The sequence below is a fragment of the Pelodiscus sinensis genome, chromosome 2, assembly GCF_052426305.1.
Source record: "Pelodiscus sinensis isolate ZL-2025 chromosome 2, ASM5242630v1, whole genome shotgun sequence".
In the NCBI taxonomy this organism is placed as follows: Eukaryota; Metazoa; Chordata; order Testudines; family Trionychidae; genus Pelodiscus; species Pelodiscus sinensis.
Genome location: NC_143053.1, coordinates 159,553,692 through 159,578,165, shown reverse-complemented (window position 1 = coordinate 159,578,165; position 24,474 = coordinate 159,553,692). Strand labels below are relative to the sequence as shown.

General features: G+C 41.4%; 1 protein-coding gene across 1 annotated transcript in view; it reads right to left on the bottom strand.

Annotated features, from left to right (window-relative positions):
* Positions 1-2,420: 2,420 nt before the first annotated feature.
* The window catches only part of ZPBP (zona pellucida binding protein), a 58,118-nt gene continuing 36,064 nt past the window's right edge, over positions 2,421-24,474 (bottom strand). Inside the window, exons 7-8 of the mRNA XM_075921686.1 lie at positions 17,121-17,298; positions 2,421-2,666 (exon numbers count right to left, since the gene is read on the bottom strand). Of these exons, the coding sequence (XP_075777801.1) occupies positions 2,575-2,666; positions 17,121-17,298 (270 nt within the window). The 3' untranslated portion in view covers positions 2,421-2,574. The remainder of the gene's footprint in view (positions 2,667-17,120; positions 17,299-24,474) is intronic.

Here is a 24,474-nt window from a genome sequence, read left to right as displayed (position 1 = left end):
CAAATTAATGTAACTACACTTACAGTTTGCAATCTGTTTATCCCTATTTACCAAATGAATAATAACTAGAATTTTGTTATTTTGTAAATTCCAGTTGAACAGAGATGAATTTCTTAATTTACTGCTAAAGCATTTTTTCCAACACTGCTTTTTTTCCCAGCAACTTGTTTTAAAATGGCATTTGATAAAAATAGCTATTTTATATATTCTGCTAAATATTAGATATGCTATTTATACAATTGTTTCAGCAATAAAAAGTCATTCTCTTAAATCTTAATAATGTTTTTGCATTTATTTTTGATTTAGAGGCTCTTGATAATACAAACAGATATATGGGCTACATATAAACTAGTTCATTAAAACTGAAAAGCAACAGAGCAACAACTATGGTTTTTCAAGTTTTAATTTTTTGGAACAATTTACATCAAATCAATTTTTATGAAATCTCAGTCCCTTTCATATAAAATATATTTAATGAAGTACTTGCAATATCATTTCTTTAATTTACCTTATCTCTAAGTAGTAGTTTTAAGTATACTAGCATACATTGAATTTTCATTCTTAGACTGTAATAAGAGTAACAGACCCAAACTTTTAAATATATAGTCCATGTTTATAAGTCTAAGACTGGAAAATCCAAAACCTGAAGATATGTGATATTAAACTGCTTACCTGAAAATTTGTCAAAATAGGTATAAACTGCTCCTTTATTTTTCCATGCAGGGAATACTAGCTGAGCTCATATTTCCTGCAATTTGAATTTGCTGTTCCCTCCGAAGGTAACTCTTACCCACTATGAACATATAAACTTCATAGTCTCTAAAATAAGGAAAACAGGAAATACTAAAAACAACAAATGAGACATTCAGACAAGCTTCTCTCTCCCTCCCCCCCCCCCCCCCGACCTCCAAGCTCCCTATTGCCACAAAAAGAGAATAAAACAAGGGCCAAACGAGTTGAACCAATCGTTCTCAACCTTTCTAGACTACTATACCCCTAATTTGTCTTGTGTGCCCCCACTTAAAAGTAACTTGCTTATAAAATCCGATATAAAAATACAAGTGTCACAGCAAACTACTACTGATAACTTGCTTACTTTATTTTCAGAAGCTTCAGAGGAGTACCTGAGTTAGTCTGTAATAGGAAAAACTTAAAAAAAACAACAAATAGTCTTGTAGCACTTTAAAAACTAACAAAACGTGTAGATGGGATCATGAGCTTTTGTGGGTACACCACCATCTACATGTAAGTGCTACCAGGCTATTTGTTGTTTTTTATTTTTCATATTATAAAAATTAATTGGAATATAAATATTGTCTTTACGTTTCAGAGTACAGTTTATAGACCAGTATGAACAAATAATTGTCTGCATGAAATTTTATTTTCTACTAACTTTGCTAGTGCTTTTTATTTAGTCAGTTGTAAAACTAGGCAAGTATCTATATGTGTTGATGTACTCTCAGAAGTTCTCTGAATACACATATCCTGGTTAAGAACCACTGAGTTAGACTATTTTCAGTACTGAAACTGACTTTACAGCACAAACTACACTTTTCAACATGAATCTGTTTCCCCTTACCCCAGTGTTTTATTAAAACTATATTAAGAATTCCATTAGGGGCTGCACTGCTAATTTCCTGCCCTGGTAATGATCTGAGGCTGACTCCTGTTACTCTTCTTAACTTCCATTAATGGTCAAGCCCACTAAGGAGTAACAATGAGAAGGCATGAAGGCAACCGGTTAGTCGTAGTTCTCTTAGACACAGGTTTATACTGTTACACACTGATGTAAAGTAATAGAAATAGATGTTTTATCTGAAGATTTAGCCTACTCCAGATAAAAGCCAAGAGAGCTTTGATATTTGACCCGCTGGCCTGACCATAAGGTTGAGCGAAAATACCAACAAGATGACTGAAATGATTAAAATGAAATGCTGCTACTCTTTTAGGAGGAATTCCATATGGACCTGTAGCATTAATTTATCCTTATGAAATTTTATGTAGGAATGTCTGAAGCCCTCCCTTACTAGAAAAACTAAAATCACTGATATCAGAAATAATTTCTTACCTGGTAATTGTTCATGGAGGAAACACAATTTAATAGATCACAAACCTGGGTCTGCAAGCTAGTGTGATCCACCTCTGAGCATCTGTTATGGAGCCTGGGCTCCTCACAATCCTCTAACAGTCTATAAAAGGACTAGATGATCAGGTACACTAAATTAGACATACACTCCTAAAAATGGTCTTTCTAGAAAAAGCAGGACATCGACAAGCAACTTGTGAGGAAGTATACATGCCCACTGCCTACACGCTGTTCTGTGATTAACTAAAGAGCTTTAGTCGACACAGTGGTCTATTTGGCATATTTCGTAAACACAAGATGTAGTTTTTTAAAAAAAAAATCAAATACTCAAAAATAGCATAAGACCTATTATTTTATTAAAGTGGCTAGATATTACTCCTTTAAAAAACATTGTTGTATTCAAAATTCTCTGTACAAGGTGTTAAAATACATGTACTGATGTTACTATGTTAAAAATAAAGTACATTAGAGCCATGTATGATATTCTGCTAACATTTTGCTGCTCCATATATCAAAGTTTGGTTGCACTGAAGACAGTGAACTCCATCATGGGGATTATATGTTCCTGGGCTGCAGACAACTACAGACAGAGAAAACAGAACAAAAGAAAATTTTTAAAAAAACTAAATGCTTACTAAAATACTTTCTAGACTAGAAATATATAAAACTCCTTTCCTTAGAACGTAACATTCAACTAACTGACAAGATCAGATTTTTCTTGCACTAATATTTGAATTAAAAAGGGACACACATAATAGCCTTCTCTTAACAAAAGTAGTTTGTAGGACTTTCTGATTTCCCCATTGCTCTACACCCCCCCCCCCAATTAGTTTTTCATGATTAAAAACCAGTGATCAGCAACTACCAATAGATTCTAGTGTAGTCAACACCCAAAGTTTGAACTAAATGGTTTTATCTCCACCTAGTGGACACATATGTACTTGAAAGGAAATGTAAAACAAAACTGAGATTTGATAATCTATTAATAAGTGGGAAGTGCACAAAGAATGCAACAGCCAAAAAGAAATTAATATGTGGGTGTGAGCAGAAAAACTTTTATATTGGTTAACTCATGCTATACCTTTCTGTGAAATTAATACACATTCAGCTAAGCCTGTTAATAGCCTTAGTCTGCATGTATATGATATGCTAGCTCTAAAAATATAAAGGGGGTAAGCGGTTAACAGTTTACTCGTTAAGCATTGCCTTATCAGCATGCTTACCTGGGTAAGCAAGCCAGGCTTACTGTGTCGCACTACAAGCGGGGAGCTGTTCCAGTGGTCCCCCACTTGCAGTATGCCCCAGGATCTGTAAGGCTATTTGCACAGCTGTAGGTTGTGTGCTTGCGTAAGATTGTTTTCCCTTTTTCACATCTTCGCCTAAATGGCAGACTGAGCTGTTCACAAATAACTTTTTCTATGATTGTTTGTTATAGTTCCTTGCCTGCCCCAACCAAAGTGAACTGAAAATTGCCATGGAATTCACTGGGAGCAGTATGCCCCAGAGGGCTGGTTATCAGTTAAAAATATAGTTAACGTTTCAAATGGGATTTTACATCCCTAGTTAGCGCCCAACATAAGTGATCAGGTGGAAGCAAGCAGGATTTTTAGAGGAAGAGCAGGACAATAAAGGCATTAATGCTCAGCCCCCTTGGAAACTGGGTTCCTTCTTCTATAGCTGAAGCACACCAGTTTCCACACTTTGTCATAGTCCAAAGGTTTCTATTAGGTCTTATCCTGCCTGAATCCATTAATTCAAGAAGATTTGTGGGGCTTCATCCTGCCAATTCCCATAGTCAGATTCCCCTGACCCAGGGCAGCCACCAGGGGCTGCCTAACTACTTGTTCCTTTCTAGCTACTCAAAGGAGCTTTACAGGTCCCCTCAAATTTAAAAACAGCAAGCAGTCCTGTGGCATCTTAAAGACTAACAAATGTATTAGGTCATGAGCTTTCGTGGGTAAAAATTCCTCATCTGATGACTTGGGTTTTACCCATGAAAGCTCATGACCTAATAATTTGTTAGACTCTAAGGTACCACAGGACTGCTGGGGAAAGTGAGGAAGTATGTCTGGAAGTGGTGTGTGAAGCTCAGAATCTATCTTTCAGCACATCTGAATGGTTCTGCTGGAAGAAACCTTAGATACACCTGCAGGAAATAATACTCCCCAGTCTCCATATTGGTTGAGCTAGTGAATATCCTTTCCTTTCCCCAGTGTGTCTCAACCTCAGAAGCAAAATTGCACTCTGAACATTACTGCTCCCAGTGAATTCCATGGGAATTTTCAGTTCACTTTGGTGGGGGCAGGCAAGGAACTATAACAAACAATCATAGAAAAAGTTATTTGTGAACAGCTCAGTCTGCCATTTAGGCGAAGATGTGAAAAAGGGGGAAAAAATCTTAAGCAAGCACACAACCTACAGCTTGCTGATCTTACTGCTGTGAAAACCTATAATGTTTCTTACAATAAACATAACTTGCCTCGATCTTCCTTATTGAGCATGAATTCTCATTGGCCTAACTTTACCCTTTGTGTACAAACATCTCCACAAAATACTCACCTCATATATTCCATCTGTACCTATCTCACATACCATTTCACATCTCACAAACTCTTACCTGCATTGACATGTTAATTTATTTTGGAATCCCATATGCTGACATTTTGTGCTCTACTCCAATTTTAGTACTATTTGAATATTTGTTTCAGCAATACACTCTCTTTATTCTTCAATTAATTATTTTTTTTAAATCACTGTGTTGAACACACTAAAGAAATTTGAGTGACTGAAATGGCAAGTTAAATTTGTACCCAGTCAATTTTAGTAAATTACTACAGGAAATCAACCAATAAATGAGTAAAGTTATAAATCAAGTGTGAGTTTCTGATTATCTTATCCCATGGGATGAAATCAAGTTGTCAGGAATGTATCAGGACCCCTTAAAAGATAAGAATTTTAGTTCTGTATTTCATCTCCATTTGTAGCTTAACTCCTGACACAAAATAAAGACATTACAGGAATGTTTTTAAGACCAACAAAATACTTGTTTTATATCTCATGGCTTTGTGAAGACACAATAGTGATACAATTACTTTAATTGAACTTTATTGGAGGGTCATGTTATTTGTAGCAATTACCCATTTCATTTACCTTTCAAATAGTCTTTATTTTATGTACCTTAAAATTTTAAAAAGCACTTAAACTACTAGAATGAACAGGAATTATATTAAATTTATGTTTCTTAGATTTTTATAATATTAAAATGAAAAATCTGCAAATTAAAATATTATAAACACAATTATGAAGTTAGGAAGGATAAAAATGATGTATCAAAATAGGTTATTTAAATTAAATTTGTTTTCTTTTTGGCTATATCTAGACTACACTGAAGTTTCAAAAAAGAGGGGTGTTTACCGAAGAAGCCACATCCGACTACTTTCACTTTTGAAAGTGAGATCAGAAGAAGATATGCAAATTCCCACGGAATTTGCATATCCTCTTTCGAAACTTCAGCGTAGTCTAGACGAGCCCTTTAAAATATAAAACCCATCTAAAATTAAATGTGAAATTATGACAATACATGGTTAAGGCCTAAACATGCTATATTTTATTAACATTTAAATAATGTAATATTAGAATAGCGTATATGGTGCTGGAATTTTAAAGAAAATTAAACTACTGAACTGGTAGAAGTCACTGTTTAAGCACCTGGAAGAAAATTATAGTTTGTATCTCTAGTTCAACTCTCCCTGGTACAGCAGCATCCATGGTCTGGCATGATTTTAGTTAGCTAGATGTCCACTTGGTGTGGCTAAGTTTTCTGCAGTCCCATTAAGTTTGCAAGTCCTGGCTCTCAGTGTTCTATGCTGTTATGTAGCTCTAATTTACCCCTAAATGTCTTCTAAGAGCCCAGTAAGCACTGGAAGTATAATGCTGCTAGACAATATTGGCCTCCCGAGGTTTGGCAAATTCTCTGGTTCGGCAGAGTCAGGTCATAAAGGTGGCAGACTAGAGAGATTCAACCTATACCTACTTGTACTATAAGGCTACGTCTACACTGGCCCCTTTTCCGGAAGGGGCATGTAAATTTCACCAGTCGTCGTAGGGAAATCCGCGGGGGATTTAAATATCCCCCGCGGCATTTAAATAAAAATGTCCGCCGCTTTTTTCCGGCTTTTAAAAAAGCCGGAAAAGAGCGTCTACACTGGCCCCGATCCTCCGGAAAAAGTGCCCTTTTCCGGAGGGTCTTATTCCTACTTTGAATAAGGGCACTTTTTCCGGAGGATCGGGGCCAGTGTAGACGCTCTTTTCCGGCTTTTTTAAAAGCCGGAAAAAAGCGGCGGACATTTTTATTTAAATGCCGCGGGGGATATTTAAATCCCCCGCGGATTTCCCTACGATGACTGGTGAAATTTACATGCCCCTTCCGGAAAAGGGGCCAGTGTAGACGAGCCCTAACTGTTTTTTCAGGATGCTTTATATATAACTATTCCATTGTGGGGTCTGAGCGCCCCGTATTTTCAAGGAGAAAACTTTTGGGCAGCAGCACCCAATGGATCGGTACATACACCCTAACTGCCCTTAAACCTTCAGGCAAGAGCAGAACTGCTCCAACTGCTCTCTTGTCCCTTCACCACCAGAATCTTGGTAACAATTCAATCCACTGTAGCGGGGAAGGGAAATGGGTTGTGGAATATATATATGCCTGCAACAAATCTCAAAGAGCCACAGTAAATGGCCAGGTAAATAATTGTTTCTTATTCTTCTTTGAGTTCTTGTACAGATTTATAATCCACCAATTCCCAAATAGTTCTCCTCTGGAGGTGGAATCTAACTGAGGTCTATTTAAACTGTGACTACAGAACTATCATTCCAAAGTTGGCATCAGTCCAAAATGCTTTTCTTATCACAAAACCTTGAGTGAATGTATGTGTGTAGCAACTCTATAAATATACACAAGAACACTCCTCAGAAGGACCACAGTGGCAGCATGAGCTGCAGCTGAATGCACAATAGTACTTGATAGCAGTGTCGCATTTTAACAACTCATAACAAGTACAGCTACAGAAAGAGATCCAGTTAGAAATCCTCTGGGCTGATATGGCCTGGCCTGTTATTCTTTCTGCTTAAGCTACAAAAAGTATTGTTTGCTCTATAGAAAATGAAAACATCATATGGACATCTGAAATCACAGCTTTTTTTCCTCTTTGGTGGTATGTGGTTTCAGAAAAATTATCAGTAGTGTATAGTCACATTTAAGCACAATTTTAAGACCCTCTTTGACAAGAATTCTGGATGAGATTTTAATTCTTTAATGGAACTATTCGATTTTTAACATTGCTGATAAATGTTTATTTCAGAAGTTAAGAAAAAGGCAGGGAATTGAAACAGAAGTTAAACTTGTTCTCGATTTCCCCTCTTGAATACAACTGTGTGACGGGATGAGATCTACTAATTCTAAAATATTAAATGACACGGTGACCAATTCAAATCACTAACTACAGACAATTCTTCCTTCATTTACGTGATGGATAGGAAGAGTGCTGGCTAGCATCCGGTGACTAACGGGTTAAACTCAGGTAGCTAGCAATGGTGTTGGTAGGGGGTCAGAAGAACCAATGAGAATACAGTACTAAAAATATGAATTAAATTTAGATAACTTGCCTGCTCTCTTTGGGGAAAAATTCTAAGGTAAGAGCTGGAGGAAGCATATTCAGTAATCAGAATTACTGTGCCTATAAGAAATATTGAACATGGGAGTGAACTGGGCCTTAAGTACAGATCAGCATGGATCATGAGTAGAGGGGAAAGTATGTATTTAGTTGCAATCAGGGTATTTTTCTTTATTTTGATTGTTTGGTTAAACTTCTCTGTGCGAATCTATGTCTTTCCTCCCTCATTCACCATGTAAGTAAGTTACAACCTGAAGAAAGATTGGTTACTTACCTCAAAACTGTTGTTCTTCGAGTGCTTGCTCATGTCCATTCCATGTAGGTGTGCACACGCAGTATGCACGCATCATCGGAAATTTTTCCCTTAGCAGCACCCGTTGGGCCAGCAGTGGAGCCCCCTGAAGTGGCACCGGTATATTGGCCAATATATACCCCTGCTGTCCCTCCATTCCCTCAGTTCCTTCTTACCGGACTACTCTGAGAAAGGGGAGGCAGGTGTGATTTGGAATGGACATGAGCAGCACATCTCAAAGAACAACAGTTAAGAGGTAAGTAACAGTTCTTTCTTCTTCGAGTGCTTGCTCATGTCCTTTCCATTTAGGTAGGTGAGTCCAAAGCAGCACCCCTACGTTGGCTGGGCACCCAGCATGTGGGGGCCCTGGGAGGCCACTGAGGATGGCCCTGTGACCGGCCTACCCTCCTGACCCTCGGGCTCCGAGGGCCTAGGGGACGTCTGGCCCAGGGGAAGTGACTGCCCCAACGAGGGGGATCAGATGAGGAGGGCTGCTGAGGGGGGTTCCGACTCCAGCCTAGAGGGGGCTACACCCTGAGCTTGTTTGAAAGCCCACGGGGTCCAGAAGGGCCATTGAGGGGCTCCTGGGGCCTGACGAGGCTAGGCCTGCTGCATCATTGGCACTGGGGCCGGTTGTGCCCATTGCTGTGGGTAAGCAGAGGCACTATGGTGCTGTGACTGGCAGGAGTGGTAACGGTGTCGAGACCCCCTAGAGGACCAGACTGATTCTGCCTCTGAGTCAGTGGTATATTCCGATGCCGACCAGGGCAGAGCAGAGGCAGACGCCATTGGGGACCTTGCTGCTGCTGGAGCGTGCTGAGCCATCAACTCCGGCTTCCCCCAGTGCCGGCAAGGGGGGGGAGGAGGCATGGCTGAGCCCACAGCCAGGACCTGAGCAGTTCCGACAGGGCTTGGTAGTTGATGCCGCAGTCGGTGCCAACCAAACCCTATGGCCCGATGCCAGGTCCGGTACCGCAGAGCGGGCTGGGGTGGACGCCGTGGTTGGAGCAGGCCCAGAAGACGGTGCCACAGGCAGTGGCGGGACAGCCTGGGAGGAGCGGTGCCTTTCAGGGTCCGGTGCCGAGGCAGCTGGTGCCTTGTGCTTGGATCAGTGCTGATCAGGGTCCCGTCCAGAGGCCGGTGCTAGCGAGGAGGTAAGGGACAGCTCAGTTAGGTCCCTGGCTACCTCAAATGCCTTCAGAGTCAAGGGCTCCAGGAACTCACTCACTGGACTGGGGTCCCGATGAAGCTAGGCCTTCTGCCCAATCTCAAAGGTCCGGGCTCGGCGCCTGCTGGTGCCATATGTCCCACTGGAGAGTGCACAGAGGGCATGTGCTGTGGGGGTGATCTTCCCCTGCTGAGTCTCCTCTTCTTCTGTGACACTGGAGATGAAGAGTGGTGTCGTGGTCTTCATGGTGCTAGGGAGGTGTGTGTGTAGGCTGAGAGCTCCCACACTGAGGCCAGTGCACTCTGCATTGCTGGTGCCAGATCTGACGCTGGTGCTGGTCGGAGAGCCGCCTCCATTAAAATTATCTTTAGGCGTGACTCACCCTCCTGCTTTGTTTGTGGTTTAACACCTTGCAGATATTGCAGGCCTCTGACAAGTGAGCCTTTCCCAGGCGCTTCAGGCAAGCTGAGTGTGAGCCACCTCAAGGCATAGACCACTTGCACCATTCGCAGGGTTTGAAGCCCTGGGGGGCAGGCATGGGCCGCATGGAATAAGGGCAGCCGCAAGCCCTTAACACTAACGACTGTACTTTACACTAAGAAAACAGCACTTAGCAACTGATCAACTGGAACAGAAACAAAGGAACTTGAGAACAAGTTAACTGCTGAAAGGCGCTTGCCACTTAAGAACAAGAGCACGTTTCAATGACCATCACGGGCAGTAAGAAGGAATTGAGGGGGTGGAGGGCCAACAGGGGTATATAATGGCCAGTATACCAGCACCACGCCAGGGGACTTCCCTGCTGGCCAAATGGGTGCTGCTAAGGGAAAAATTTCCGATGACGCGTGCACACACCTACATGGAATGGACATGAGCAAGCACCCAAAGAACTATGATTCTTTGTGTTTTTGATCAGTTCTTTTCTTAGTTGCTCTGTTAACACCTAGCAACCAAAAGTATGCTTTACCAAGTGTATCTTTTTGTTTTGTTAATAAAATAATCCTTTTTAAGGTGATGATTTGATTCTTGTGGAAGGTAACAGGATCTGTGTGTGTCTGCCGAGCCTTGGAGGTCAGCTACTAGAGATACAATTTGTTTTTCTTTGTTTTTTGCTACTTTTTCAAGCTCTCTCGGGGCAAAAGAGCTTGGGGTATCCATGGAGAAGGAATTCAAGTGTTCCTTCCGGTTTTTCAGGGTTAAATCACTTGATGGTGGCAGCTACCCACCAAAGTCAGTAAATCTGTGACTCTGGAGAGTTTTTGTAAGCAGAGCCTATAGAGGCAAAGTATTTAAGGCCCCTTGTGGTCCCAAATATTCTGCACTCAGACTGCCGGAGTAGGGAACAGCCTTGACAGTTTAATATATAAAACACATTTTAATAAATGTATTTTTCTTATTTATCCAATACATTGAAGGTAGATTTCAACAATAAAATGCTGTTTTATGCATTTTAATTTTAATTTCCATTCAAATGCAGCTTAACACAAATCATTAGAAAAAAATAAATAATTCTACACTAAAGAAATATCATTCACCATTTTCTAAAAGTGTAAAAATTAAGAATCTAAATGAGAATGTTAAGCTACAAAATTCTTAAATAGATGTGCATAGATACAGGTTATAGTCCTTTTTAGCAAACAATAACAAACTTAGAGCAAAGCTCATATTTAGTTGCAGGTCAACGAGTTATAATGGTTGCCAATCAATGAGAATAAACCTTTCTTTTGCAGAAAAACAATTACAAATGCAAAACAATATTAAAGTTGATCATATCAATAAAATGTTCTAGGTGGTTGATTTAAATCATTATTAAAATCAGTGGCTTTCAACCTTTCCAGAGTATTGTTTCCCTTTTAGGAATCTGATTTGTCTTGCTTTACTTCAAATTTCATCTCATTTAAAAACTACTTGTTTAAAAAAAACAGACATTAAAAATACTAAAGTCACAGCAAGCTATTACTCAAAAAATTACTTTCTCATTTTACCATAAAATTATACATTAAATCAATTGAATATAAGTATTGTACTTCCATTTCAGTGTATAGTATACAGAGTAATATAAACAAATCATTGTATGAAAGTTTAGTTTGTACCAACTTTGCAAGTGCTTTTTACATAGCAGTTGTAAAACTAAGCAAATATCCATATGAGCTGATGTGTACCCTCTGGAAGATCTCTGTACTCCCTGGAGTATGAATAGCTCCAGTTGAGAGCAACTGATTTAAATCAATCCATTCTCTATGAGACAGAAAAGCTTGTACTGCCGCTATAGCACCACCCATTAAGAATGCCTATCCATGTGGCCTCCAAAACAATGTTAAATAGTACTCTGCTGTTACAAGCATCTGTAATTCCTTTTGTAGCCCTATATTGCAAGGGCATAAATACTCTGCCTCCTCTAACTGCCTTTCAGCTATTCTTTACCTCAAGAAGTCTCATCTGGACCTAGGCCATGAAGTTGAGTTTGATTTTGGCTCTGAAATGGCAATACATTCAGAGTATAAGAATTACCTCTGATAAGTATACTATCTTTAATAGTTTCATGACATTGTGCCCACAGAGCCCTACTATAGGAGATTAGCTAACAGTCATATTCCTGAAAAGGCAAGCTTATTTAACAGGAACTGAAGCACTGTCCTTCTCAAACCAGAGTCTGCTGTTGACCAAATGTCAAGAGAATAAGTTCAGAACCAAAACTTCACATACATCATCCCTTAAATAGTTTCCATGAGTGCTCAAACTAGCAGCAGAGAGGAACTGAAGGATGGTTAGGACTACAGCAATTATACTGTTGGTCCATTGAATATAGGGCTTAAGTCAGCCATGTGGACTCCTCACTACTGATCAAAAAGGTTTCATGACCAGTCATGTGATTCCTGTAGTGGGGCTCTGTGGAAGCTATGTCATGAAGCACTATGTTATTGTAATGTCTCTATTTTATTTAGGAACTTGAGGAATTAAAAGATCAGTTTTACCAAAGGACAAGCTAACTGAATATCTGGTTTCAAGCATGTTACCAGAATGGAAATTAAGGGGCAGATACAGGTAGTAGCAACATAATTACTGGGACCCCACTGAAAATACAGAAGCTCTCAATGGGAGGATGTTGGCAAGTGTTGAGGCACAGGATTGACCCTGACACCTTTTAAATGGCTGAATGCTGCCCTTTCTAATTAAGGTGCATCAGAACCAAAAGATGGTTGTTGTATCTGCTGATGGTACTAGTGGGTAAAGGGAACTGGCTCAGGAGGAAGTCCTGTAGAGAACCAAGAGACAGAGAGAATGAGCCTCTTCCTGATGTTTACTTAATATAATACAGTCAATGCTATGATATAACTAATGCTAGGAAATATGTTTCTATATAGCAGCTGCTCAGCACCAGTATGTAATCATGTGCTAGTTCTGCATGCCACAGGAAGGATTAGGGCCAAACACTAAAACTAAGTGTTTGAAATTTAGTATTGTTCTCCCATTCACCAGATGTACTCCCAAGAACCCCACAGATTATGGATATAGGTAAAACTTTCAAATTAAAGCTGGTAAGTGACTAATCATGCTGTTAAACAATAATTGAAATACCATTTTTTTAAATATTTTGGGGGTGTTTTCTACATTTTTAAATTTATTTCAAATAGAACACAGAATATGGACTGTACAGTGCTCATGAATTGTTGTTTTAATGAGCATCATCAGCACAGAAGCATGTCCTCTGGAATACTGGCTGAAGCATTAAAAGGCATACAAATATTTATCATATCTGGCACATAAATATTTTGCACTGCAGGCTACAAAAGTACCATGAGAATGCCTATTCTTACTTTCAGGTGATACTAAAATAAGAAACAGGCAGCATTATCTCCCTTAAATGGAAACAAACTTGCTTGTCTTAGAGACCGGATTAACAAGAAGTAGGATTAAATGGACTTGTAGATTCAAAAGTTTTACAGTTTTGTTTTTGAGTGAAGATATGTAACAAAAATTCCTACATTTGTCAGTTGCACTTTCATGATAAACATTTGTATAAGGTGAACTGAATAATATTATTTCTTTATCATTTTTACACTGCAAATATTTGTAATAAAAATAGAGAGTACTGTAAACTTTTTATTCTGTGTTGTAACTGAAATCAGTAGTTGAAAATATAGAAAAACACCCAAAATACTCAATAAAGGTGTGATTAAAACTGCAATGAATCATCATTAATTTGTTTGTGATTTTTTTTTTTAATTACGAGTTAACAGCAATTAATGAAAGCTCTATTTAACTGCTTCATTATATTTGTTTGGAAAAAAATGAATTTCCCCTTTATGGTGATAACTCTTCATAATCAGAGCAAATATATTGCAGACCCTGGAGTTTTAGGGTCTTTTTATAATGTCTTCTATTTTATTGCATCATCCTCAGGATTCCGTTTTTTAATACACAAAGTCTCTTTGTTTTCCCCAGACATGCAGGATCCTGCCTATACCAAAAGACTTCGTGCAGCTTTATTGTATTATTTTGTATATTTCTACATTATACCACACTTTTTGAGATTTCAGCCTCAATGCCTAATTGAGATAATTTGAATGCTATGTTTGATGACATCTCCTGAACAGTAAGAGCTAGGACCACCAAATTTGGTATGCAGCTTTCTCTAATCCTAACTTAAAGCAAGGTCACGGTTTAGTTATGCCAGAAAAATGGGATGTGCCTGGAAACCAGTTGTTTTCCATAACACGGAAAGAGAGGGGGCTGAGAGCAGCAACCATTATGCTCCGCAATGATTTCTGGGGGCAACAAACACAGGAGATAGTTATACTGCATTGACCACAGGAAGGCGCCTCACCAGGAAAAGAATGGTATGTCAAGGCCCTCCATATTGCCAGCAACAGGTAAGTAGCCCCCTGCACCAAACTTCTCCCCTGGCCCCAGTGCCAGATGAGGGAATGACACCAGTCAGCAGCCCTGCAAGGAGCTACGGGACAGGGTCGGACAGCGCAGCTCCTCCCCCTGGAGAAGTAGCATAGCCTCAGCCCCCTGCCCTCAGAGAAGCCAGTGCCGGGCAGTGTGACCTTACAGAGCCACTGTCACAGAGCCACTTACAGTGTGACCTTACAGAGCCACTGTCACAGAGCAGCTCCACCCTCACCAGTGAGCCCCCAAACCTCCTTGCATGAGCCCCCAGGCCCGAGTCCCCCACAGCCTACCCTGTCTCCTGAACCTCCACACCCTACACTGAGCCCCTCCCCACACCTAGCCCCCTGCCCTGACTCTTGCACCCCCCTACACTGCTCTGAGCCCCCTGACACCTCCAAGCACCCTGCACTGATGCTTGCTTCCCCACACCCTGCCGAGCCCTCAACACTTCTAAGCCCCCTGCCCTGGCTCTTCAACCCCCAAACCATGCACTGAGCCTCCCACCAGCCAACTCTCTGACACACCACACTTGCCCTGACTTCTGTACTGCCCACATCCTACCCTGATCCCCCTACACCTCCCAGTCCCCTGCCCCCACAACCCCTGCCCTGACTTCTCCACTCCCACTCTCTGCCCTCACCTCCCAGTCTCCTGCCTTCATTCTTTCCCTGCACCCTCAAACCCTGTCCTAACTCTTCCACCTCCGCATCCCCAGCCTGCCACACACAACCCCTGCCCTGACTTCTGCACCCCTCACCACCTGCCTGATTCCTGCAACCCGTGCTCTGAGCCCCCATCCTCCTGCCATAACTGCCTGCACTCCCCACTCTGAACCCCATCATTTAAATAAAGCATGTACATTTTCCTTCTAATTTTAAAAAAAATACTACAGTTAAGGACTCAAGCAAAGCCAAGTACATCTGCTAGTCTAAGAATAATTTAGAGTCAAGTTAACTTTTTAAAATGATGATCCAAACTAGGGATGTAAGCAAAAGCTTATCAGATAGTCGACACAGTAGTCAACTAGTTGCTCCCCCGCCCCCTTTGATGCCTCTATCACAAAGAGGCAGCAACGGGGGGCGGGGGAGAGAAAGGGGTGCTGGAGGGAGCCAACTTAAAAGATGGTTCCCCCCAGCTCCAGCTTCATGGAAGGGGGTAGGGGTGCAGTGAGGCCAACTTTGAAATGTACAAGAGTTGCCGCTGGGGCTCTTGTACATTTCAAAGCGGAAGCACTGCAAGGAGCCTGGGGCCAGTGGGGGACTCCTCAATGGTCTTGGGCTCCATGCGGCATGCTGCAGGGGGCCCGGTTCCAGTGGGGGACTGAGTCTCCCCACTGACCCCAGGCTCCACGTGGTACTTCCTCTTTGAAATGCACAAGAGATCCTTCTGGGGACTCTTGTATATTTCAAAGCAGAAGTGCCGGTGAGGAGCCCAGGGTTAGCGGGATTCCCCGCTGGCCCTTGGCTCCATGCAGTGTTTCAATCTTTGAAATGCACAAGAGCCCCTGCTGGAACTCTTTGTACATTTCAAAGGCAGAATGCTATAGCTTATTGACTAATCAAATAGTCGATGGAAAACCCATCGACTGTTCGATTAGTTAATTGATTGAAATTTAATATCTCTAATCCAAACCTTGGTCACTTGTGTAAAGTGTTATTGCATTGCTTTCAGTGAGAGACCTTGCATAAATAAAGTGAGCAGTATTTGGCCCATTCTTTGTTTCCCCTTCCATTATATTCTAAAATTGTCTCTTGTAGGTTTTTTAAATATATATACCCTATGCTGGGAAAAACCTGGAGGACAAGAAGAGCTTCTAACCTTTCATCTTTCCAACTTTTATTTTTGGTTTTCTAATTTTTCCCATGATTGAAAATAATCCTGTAAATTTTTTACTCAGTTTGCATTAGGTTTCCTGGGTTTTTAATGATCTTTGCACACAATCTTGAAAAAATGTTAACTTTACCAGGAAACTTCAGATAAATGATCAGCACTAATGATGAAGATTTTACATTAGTTTAACAGCTTACATCATTCTGACAGATCAAAAAGTGCTATCCAAATGTTATAGATATATCAAGTCTACAACTTCCCCCTTATCCACAAGTTTTGTTATTCTGTCAAAGAAAGCTATCAGGTTTATTTGACATGATTTGTTCTTAATCCATGCTGACTATTACTTATTTTCTTCTAGATGTTTGCAAACTGATTCCTTAATTGTTTGCTCCATTATCTTTCCCAGTACTGAAGCTGATTGGTCTGTAATTCCCTGGGTTATCCTTATTTTTCTTTTTAGAGATGGACACTACATTTGCCCTTTTTCGAATTTTCTGTACTCTCCCATCTTCCATGACTTTTCAAAGATAATAGCTAATGGCTCAGATATCTCCTCAGTCAGCTCCTAGAATACTCTAAAAAGCATTTAATCAGGCCCTGGTGACATGAAGATCTCTAACTTTAAGTAATTTTTAGCTTGTTCTTCCTCTATTTTAACTTCTGATCCTACCCCATTTTCACTGGAATTCATTATGTTAGGAACCAATTAGCACCAACCTTCTCCGGAAAAAAATCAAAACAAGTAAGTCATTAAGTAACTCTGCCTTTTCCACATTTTCTACTACTGTCTTTCTCTCTTCATTGTTCTTCCCTATCATGTCTTTGGTCATCCTCTTTTTTCTAACATGGTTGTAGAATTTTTTTGCCCTCTAATTTATCCTCAACTCACAAGGAATAGTGATAAAAATACCAATGACTTAAATGCACTATGGATAAGATCCTAATAATCAAAATGATCTTCTGAAGTATCTTGCTATTCCTAGAAAACATCAGTCTAAAATGATAAAACAGGACAATCTTGAGTAGCTTTAGAGACACCTGACAGGAAAATACCATAAGATGGGTATGAATGACTACACTAAGCTAAACGATGTATAGAACTCAAAGTGAAAATTATCTTGAGTTAACACAAATTTACAAATAGTACACCTTATTAAATATACGACATACCGCAACAATCAGGACAATCTGGATGTATTAGAGAATTTATTCCAAATCCTGGATAGCAGCGATTAACCCAGACCATATGCAGAGTACCTTCAATATAGTATATTTCAGGTAAGGGTTCAGAACGTTTCCCCAGAACTTCCACTTGTTGGTTAAAAAATCTCTCTATAAGATCTTTTGCCTAAAGTGAAACAAAAAGATTTATTTTATATCATCCATTCAAAAATAAGTAAAATTATTTTTCTAGTGTGCTTAAGGTGGGAGAAGTAATAATATACAGGATCTCAAAGATGAATTACTATCATTGATCATTGCTGGTAGGGGAGCAGAGCTGAATGGCCAGTCTATTGAATTTAGATTAATGTAATTGTGAATTTTAATTTCTGTGAGATGATGAGAGCTATAGCAAGCACTAATAGCTATCATGATTTATAAAAAGTAAACAGTACAAGCAAAAACATTCTAAAAAAGGAGTAAATGACAGGTTTTTTTCCCTATATTATAATTGGGATTTCTACACTATAACATCAGCAAAATAGATTCATAGGTCTTCCATCTGCAAAACTACTGACATGTAAGATAAATCAGATTTCAAATCACTTTTCATCCATAACAGGTCACCTGTTGGCGAAACAGACAACACAAGCATCTCCCCAGAATAAAACAAAATAGAAAGTTATGCTAGTTTAGTTTAAAAACAAAAACAAAAACAAAACAACACAGGAGATTATTGCAATTGCTTGGAATGTTTTTGTAGAAATCCAATTCTAGGTAACAATTTTTTTCTCTTTATGAATCAATTGTCTGTTATGAATCCTCTAGTAGCTCTGTTAGATTATAGACGTTTTTTCTTACAGTGGGACCTGAAAAAAAAGACCCAGGTAGAGGATTATAAAGTATTCAGTCTTCAGCTGAACAATCAATCATTAGAAATGTCCATTTATATACAAGTTGGGCATCCAAATCCCACTGAAACGTCAAAAACTTTCATTATGCTTATAAGTAATGTGAGAACAGAAAGAATCTCTCATCTAAGCTGTTTTAGGCCAGGACCTTGGGGCCAAGTGGGATCAGGGAAAATATGTAGAACAGAACTCCCAACCCCTTGATGAAGAAGGCATCATTCAGGAATCCCGCATCTGCTCATCATCTGAAGCAGAAGCTGCAACACGTGTTGTGTGCTGTGGCGAAGAAGTCCACCTGGGGAGTGCCCCACTTCTGGAAGAACATGGCAATGATTTGCAGCTAGAGAGCCCCCTTTTGATGAGAGGAGAATTTCTGCTCAGATGATTGGCTAGGAAGTTTCCCGCGCCTGGGAGGCAGTGGGTCTCCAGATTAATACTGTGCTGGATGTAGCAGTTGCAGAGGTAGACTGCCTTATAACAGAGCGGGTCCAACCGCACCCTACCCCCAGTGGTTGACAAAGAACATCGTGGCCATGTTGTCCATGAAGACTCGGAACACCCTGACTGCCAAGAGAGAGAGGAAGATTTCACATGCCCTGAGAACTCCCACAATTCCTTGACATTTATGTGGATAGGCACTTCCTTTTTGGTCCACGTACCCTGGGTCCGGAGTTCACCAAAATGGTACCCCAGCCTAGGTCCAACACATCCAATACCAGTTTGAAGGAGTGGTGGGGGGGAGGAAGGGGGAAGGCGCTCACAATGGTACTCCTGTCAGAATGTTGCCAGTGCCTATCCACCAGGTGAGAACTCAAAACTGGGGCCGGGACTGTCAGCACTCTGTCTGGAAGCAGTCTTGAGGGGGTATAGGCCAACACCAGCCATTCCTGAAGGGGCCACATATGGAGTCTGGCATACTTGACCAAGGAAGTAGATGTTGCCATATGCCCGAGTAGCTGAAGACATACTCTGATTGTAGTGGTTGGTGAAGTGCACATGTAAGTCACAAGGTCCACAAGAGAGCAAAACTTGGCCAGAGGGAGAAAGACCCTCATGAGAGATGAATCTAATATGGCTCCTTTAAACTTTGTGTGTTGAATTGGCATTAACTGAGACATTTCTGTATTTATCAACAGGCCAAGGCGGTGGCACAGACAGAGCAAAAGATCCACATGCATGCAGATGTTAGAGTACGAGTCGCCCTTGATGAGCCAGTTGTCCAGGTAAGGGTAGATCTGTACCCCTTGTTATCTGAGGTGTGCAGCCACCACCAACATACATTTGGTAAAAACCCAAGGGGCTGTGACAAGGCGAAGCAAAAGGACCACAAACTGGTAGTGGTTTGTTCCCACCATATCTGTAGGAAATGTCTGTGACCCTTGACAAACATAAATATCCTTGAGATCGAGGATGGTGTTCCATTCTCCCAGGTCCAGGAAGGGAATGACAGAGGCCAGGGATACCATACTGAACTAGAGCCATACCAGCTAACAGTTCAGTCCATGCAGGTCTGTAGCTATAGAGCACCAGGGCAGAAGGAAAAAGATGCAGGTGGTGTGAAAAGGTTACAGGGTTGAATCTGGCAGTGTGAAAGATATGCTGTCCTTGATCATACCTTCAAAACGGGTGCTTGGAGGCAACCATAGGATGGGAGGAGCTGGGCTGCATAGAAGAGCAAGATTTGGACTGCCTCTACCTAAACCCCTTATATTTGCTCTGCCCCAAGTCCTGGTAAAGTTGGGAAGGCTCAGCAGATAGGCCTGAATTTGAGGCCTGAATTTCTTACGCGCTGATGAGCCTCTGCATCAGGGCTGCCCCAGCAAAGGGGAAATCCTGAAGAGATTGCTGTGCCTCAGGGGAGAGGCTGGAGAGAAGCACTACAAGGCCTTCCACATGAAAATGGTCAATGGAACAAGCCACCACATCAGAAGCAGCCTGGGGCACCACTCTAACAGCCATTGTCCCCTCCTCTGGAAAAGCACAAAATTTCTTCCTTGATACCTCAGAGAGAACTCAAGCTTGGTGATAGCCTGCTACATGTTTATATCAGAGCAAGCTATGATGGCCTGGTAATTTAGCACCCAAAGCTGTAAGCTGGAAGACTTTAAAGCTTTCTCCTGATTAAGTCCAGCCTCATTGAGTCCTTATTTTTCAGAGCCGCCCTGAGCTGACCTTGCCTTACCCAGTGGTTAATGGCTTCCACCACCAGGGAGTTAGGGGTAGGGTGAGAGAAAAAGGTACTCATGCCTTTTCGCTAGGATGAAGTACTTACTTTCCACCCTTAGGTATAGGAGTAATGGAGGAGGGCATTTCCCACAGGGCCATGGCAATCTTGGCCACCTCATTGTGGAGGAGTAACTAGCCAGAGCTGACTGACCCAACTCCCCAAAAAGGGTATCCTCCTGCTCCTCAATTTCCTCCACTTGGAGGTTCAAGTTAGTGGTCACCCTCTTAAGGAAGTCTTGGTGAGCCCATACATCATTGGGGGGCACCACTGTGGAAGGCCTACAATGGTCTCATCTGGAGAGGAGGAGGAGGCCTGTGCTGAGGGAACCTCCTCGAGATCAGAGGAGGCCCGTGCCTATATCTTAGCTCTCTGCTTCTCCTGCTGGGAGGCATTTAACACAGACAGAAGAGGTTAATAATGCCTTTGGCATACTAGCTACTGAGCACAGTACCTGAGATGATAGAGAGAACCCCCACAGGTTCCAGGGTACCATTGAGACAACCAGACCATTGGCCACTGTAACAACTAGAGTTCAGTTTGTTGTACTGGAGGTGTTGGACAAGGAGCTTGCACCACGGGCACTTAGGCTTGGTCCGAGGCCAGGATGACAGAGTGCAGTGCCAGGGAACTACGAGCAAGGGTTGGCACGGGTGCAGTACTGCACACTGGGCCAACACCCTGGATGCAGAAGAGCAGTGGGGTCCGGCAAGCATCATCCACTCTGGGATCTGCAGTATGGGCAACGGTGGCTGGCCATCTCATGACTAGCACCTGTCCCAGAGCCACTAGCTAATCAGCTGAAACCACGCCATGAAGTTGAGTGGGACCACCAGTCCCTGCTTTCCTCACAGACACACTGCAGGAAGTTATGAGCCAGAGAGTGGTACCAGCAAGGTGAGTGGTGCTGTGCCGGGGACCTGTCCCTCATACAGTGCTCAGACCTTGAGGCCAAGAGGAGGAGTGGCTTCAGGAGCTAATCCCATATGCAGGGTGGAGGGAGCAGGAACGTGTGCCTCTGAAGACCTCTGCCAAAATCCTGGGGAGTCCCACCTGCTGCCCTCAGAGGTCCTGGGACAGACCAAGGACTGGGCCAGGTTGGGGCCTCTGCATCTCTCATCTCACAGAGGTGATACCTTCGACAATCCTCCAGATAGAGAGCATTGCCTCTGAGGAGACCATGGTGGTGCCATGGACAACTTCCCCTTGTGGCACAGTACCACATGCAACTTACGTTAGTCTGTCTCAAAAATATAAAAGGAACACACATTAAAACTTTAGATGGTTTTACAAATTTGGTCCTAACTTAGTATTACCCAAATACCACCCGCAAAAAAAAAATTAAAAATAAAAAAATTAGGTTTGTAAACTTTATAAAAGTGTATCATTTAGTCATGGTCATGCTACCTTAACAGCACAATTCCATAGTATCACAAACCTTGATTTCCTGGTAAACTCTGCTAATGCAAAATCTAACATAACCGAAAAGTTGTTCATATTCTAATTTGGAAGATTTCTAATGATGAGAAGTTGAAGATGAGAATGGTCTTGTTTATAAAGAGTTAGTATGCAAAGAGCTGGTGTAAAAATCTATTAGTGTTCTGTAGCCTAACTTAAGTGTGAATCCTGCAACCATGCACTAACAGTTCCATAGTTTATTATTTACTGCTATGGAACATTTAGTACGTAATGTTGGGATGGTGCCAAATTGGTGTGGCTATACTGAATGAATAGTGTGAGCATAACTTAACACAACTTAAACATGGCTGGATGACTGCAGAGGATCCTGAGAGCAGGTTTCTGTAGGGCTATTCTCCCCCACCCCCTTTTACCCTTGGCTCTGGCTCTCACAATACAATCTATGTTAAGCCTTCTGCTATCTTAAACAATCCAATTTATGTTAGGCTTCCTGCTATGTCAAAGGCAATAAGGCAAGACTTTGCTTAGAAATCACACTGCTTAATTATATCCGTGCTTATGAATATGTATGTAATCCATAGAATGAGTGAAGACAAGTGAATGAAAAATACCCAATGAAAAGACAGTTCAACCTCTAACCTTTCAAAGCAAGAAAGAACTCTGCAAAGTATATAAATTAAAGTCATAAGTGGCCAGCAGGAATCTCTCTTTTTTTTTTGGACAAGATGTAACAGCACAGCAGAAGCCTAGGACTGACCCAGAGAAAGTAAAGCCCTCCCGCAAATCCAAAGGGACTCTGGTGGTCTTTCATTGCTTTGTAGCCGAGTCTCCAGGAGGCTCTTATTTAGCCAGTTTCAGCCACCTGTGAAACAAACGAACTCTCGCTGCTTGTAGCCTGCATCCAAACTGCCAGCATATATATATATATATATATGAGAGAGAGAGTGTGTGTGCATACACGTACCACCGTACCCTTAAGAATCTATGCTAATAAACAACCCCAGTACAGCTCCAGTGGCCCTTTGTCAAAGTTGATTCCCTGGCTAGTCCGAGGACAGGTAACAGTTTCATTTAAGCAGAAGCAAATGTGATAAAGAACTGCCAAAGCCTGCACATACAATCAGTAATGGTCAGCAAATATGGCCTATTCAAAGGTAAATATCACATGTATAAAGTTCCAGCATAGACCACAAGCCAACCTGCTTACAGAAACATTCACTCTGGCGCTCTGTGTGATGACTGATGAGTGAGTGAACATGGGGTGATCTTTGAGTGCTTGGTACTACCTTCTCTAGTCCCTTTTAAAATACTAAAAAGGTAACAATTAGTAACCATGTGCCCACTGTGCATGCTTTTAAGAAATGTGATTCCTTTAAGGAAAAAGTATAAGACTAAAGCATTACTTTTGTTTTGGGGGGATTCCTTAATATTAACACTTGAAGTAACTTGCAACACTGCTATGCAGAGTAGCCAAAACTCTGCTCGAGTAGGATTGTGAGCCTGAGGAATCTCGAGACAACCAGCTCCTGTCTCAGATTCCCTTGAGACAAGACCAGAGAGCTAAGATGAACAGACAGGAAGATAAGCTGTCTATAAAACTAGTAACCACCTTCTTTCTCTCTTTGCCAGGTAGAAACTATGTGAGGCCAGCACTGGGCCCGTTTGTGTATGTTAGTGAAAAAGAATCTTGTCAAGGGGAATGTATAGCTCTTTAATGTTTAACAGAGAAGTTATCTGCTTGATATAACTCTACAGCATGTGTAATTCCTCCTCAAACTGATGTGTATTAAAGATAATTGCTGTGAACCCTTTTTACTAGTATGGAAGTAATTTACTCTGCAGGAGCCAATAAAGAATTTTTTTCAGAGGTAGTAGCACTCCCTACTGTCCACATATGGCAGAGTACAAACAGCCGGTAATTGCACAGTAAGCTAGTGTGCTGTAAATTTACATCCCATCTTGCTGCATACTAACTCTCAATATAACAAGCAAAAGACCTGACCAGATTCAATAGAGCAAATTCTGCTTTCAGTAACATTCATGGAACTCATGCTTTATAAAAAGCTTTAAATGTGACCTGCAAAAGGAGATGATAAAAGAATTTACTCAACTTGTGCAGTTACTGGTGTTATTTGAAATGGGTATCCCCTGTGGGTGCTCCACTGTAGGTATTTCAGCACTCCTGCGCTTATAGTGGGATATTTTTAGCACCAGTATTCTAGGTGCCGATGCACATGTGTGCTGCCATCTTGCTGCATAGTGAGTGTACTGGCACATGCATTGTCAACTGTCCCTCAGTTCCTTCTCTACTGAAGCAGAGGGGAGGAGGGAGGGTCATGGAGCACCCACAGGGACACCCATCTTGAAGAACACCAGTTACTGCGTGAAGTGAGTAACCTCCTTTTCTTCTTTGAGGAGTGTCCATGTCGGTGCTCCATTGTAGGAGACTTCGGAGCAGTATCCTGAGAATTTGGAAGGTGGGACTTTGGATATTTAGTGTGGGCCACAGAATAACTACTAGGCAGAATTGTGTCTTATGCTGCATACTTGTCCAGGGCATGATGTTCATAAAGGTAGGAGTTGAAGCCCATGTTGCAGCTTTGCAAATATCAGTAATGTGGAAATTATGAAGAAATGCAGTTGATGTAGAGACTGCCCTAATGGAGTGAGTTTGTATCTGGTCAGGGACCGGTATATAATTCAATGAATAGCACATTCTATTACAGTAAGATACGTACTTAGAAAGTCTTCATTTAGAAATAGCTTGGCCCTTAGAATGGTCTGCTATTGATAGAAAAAGTGTAGGGGA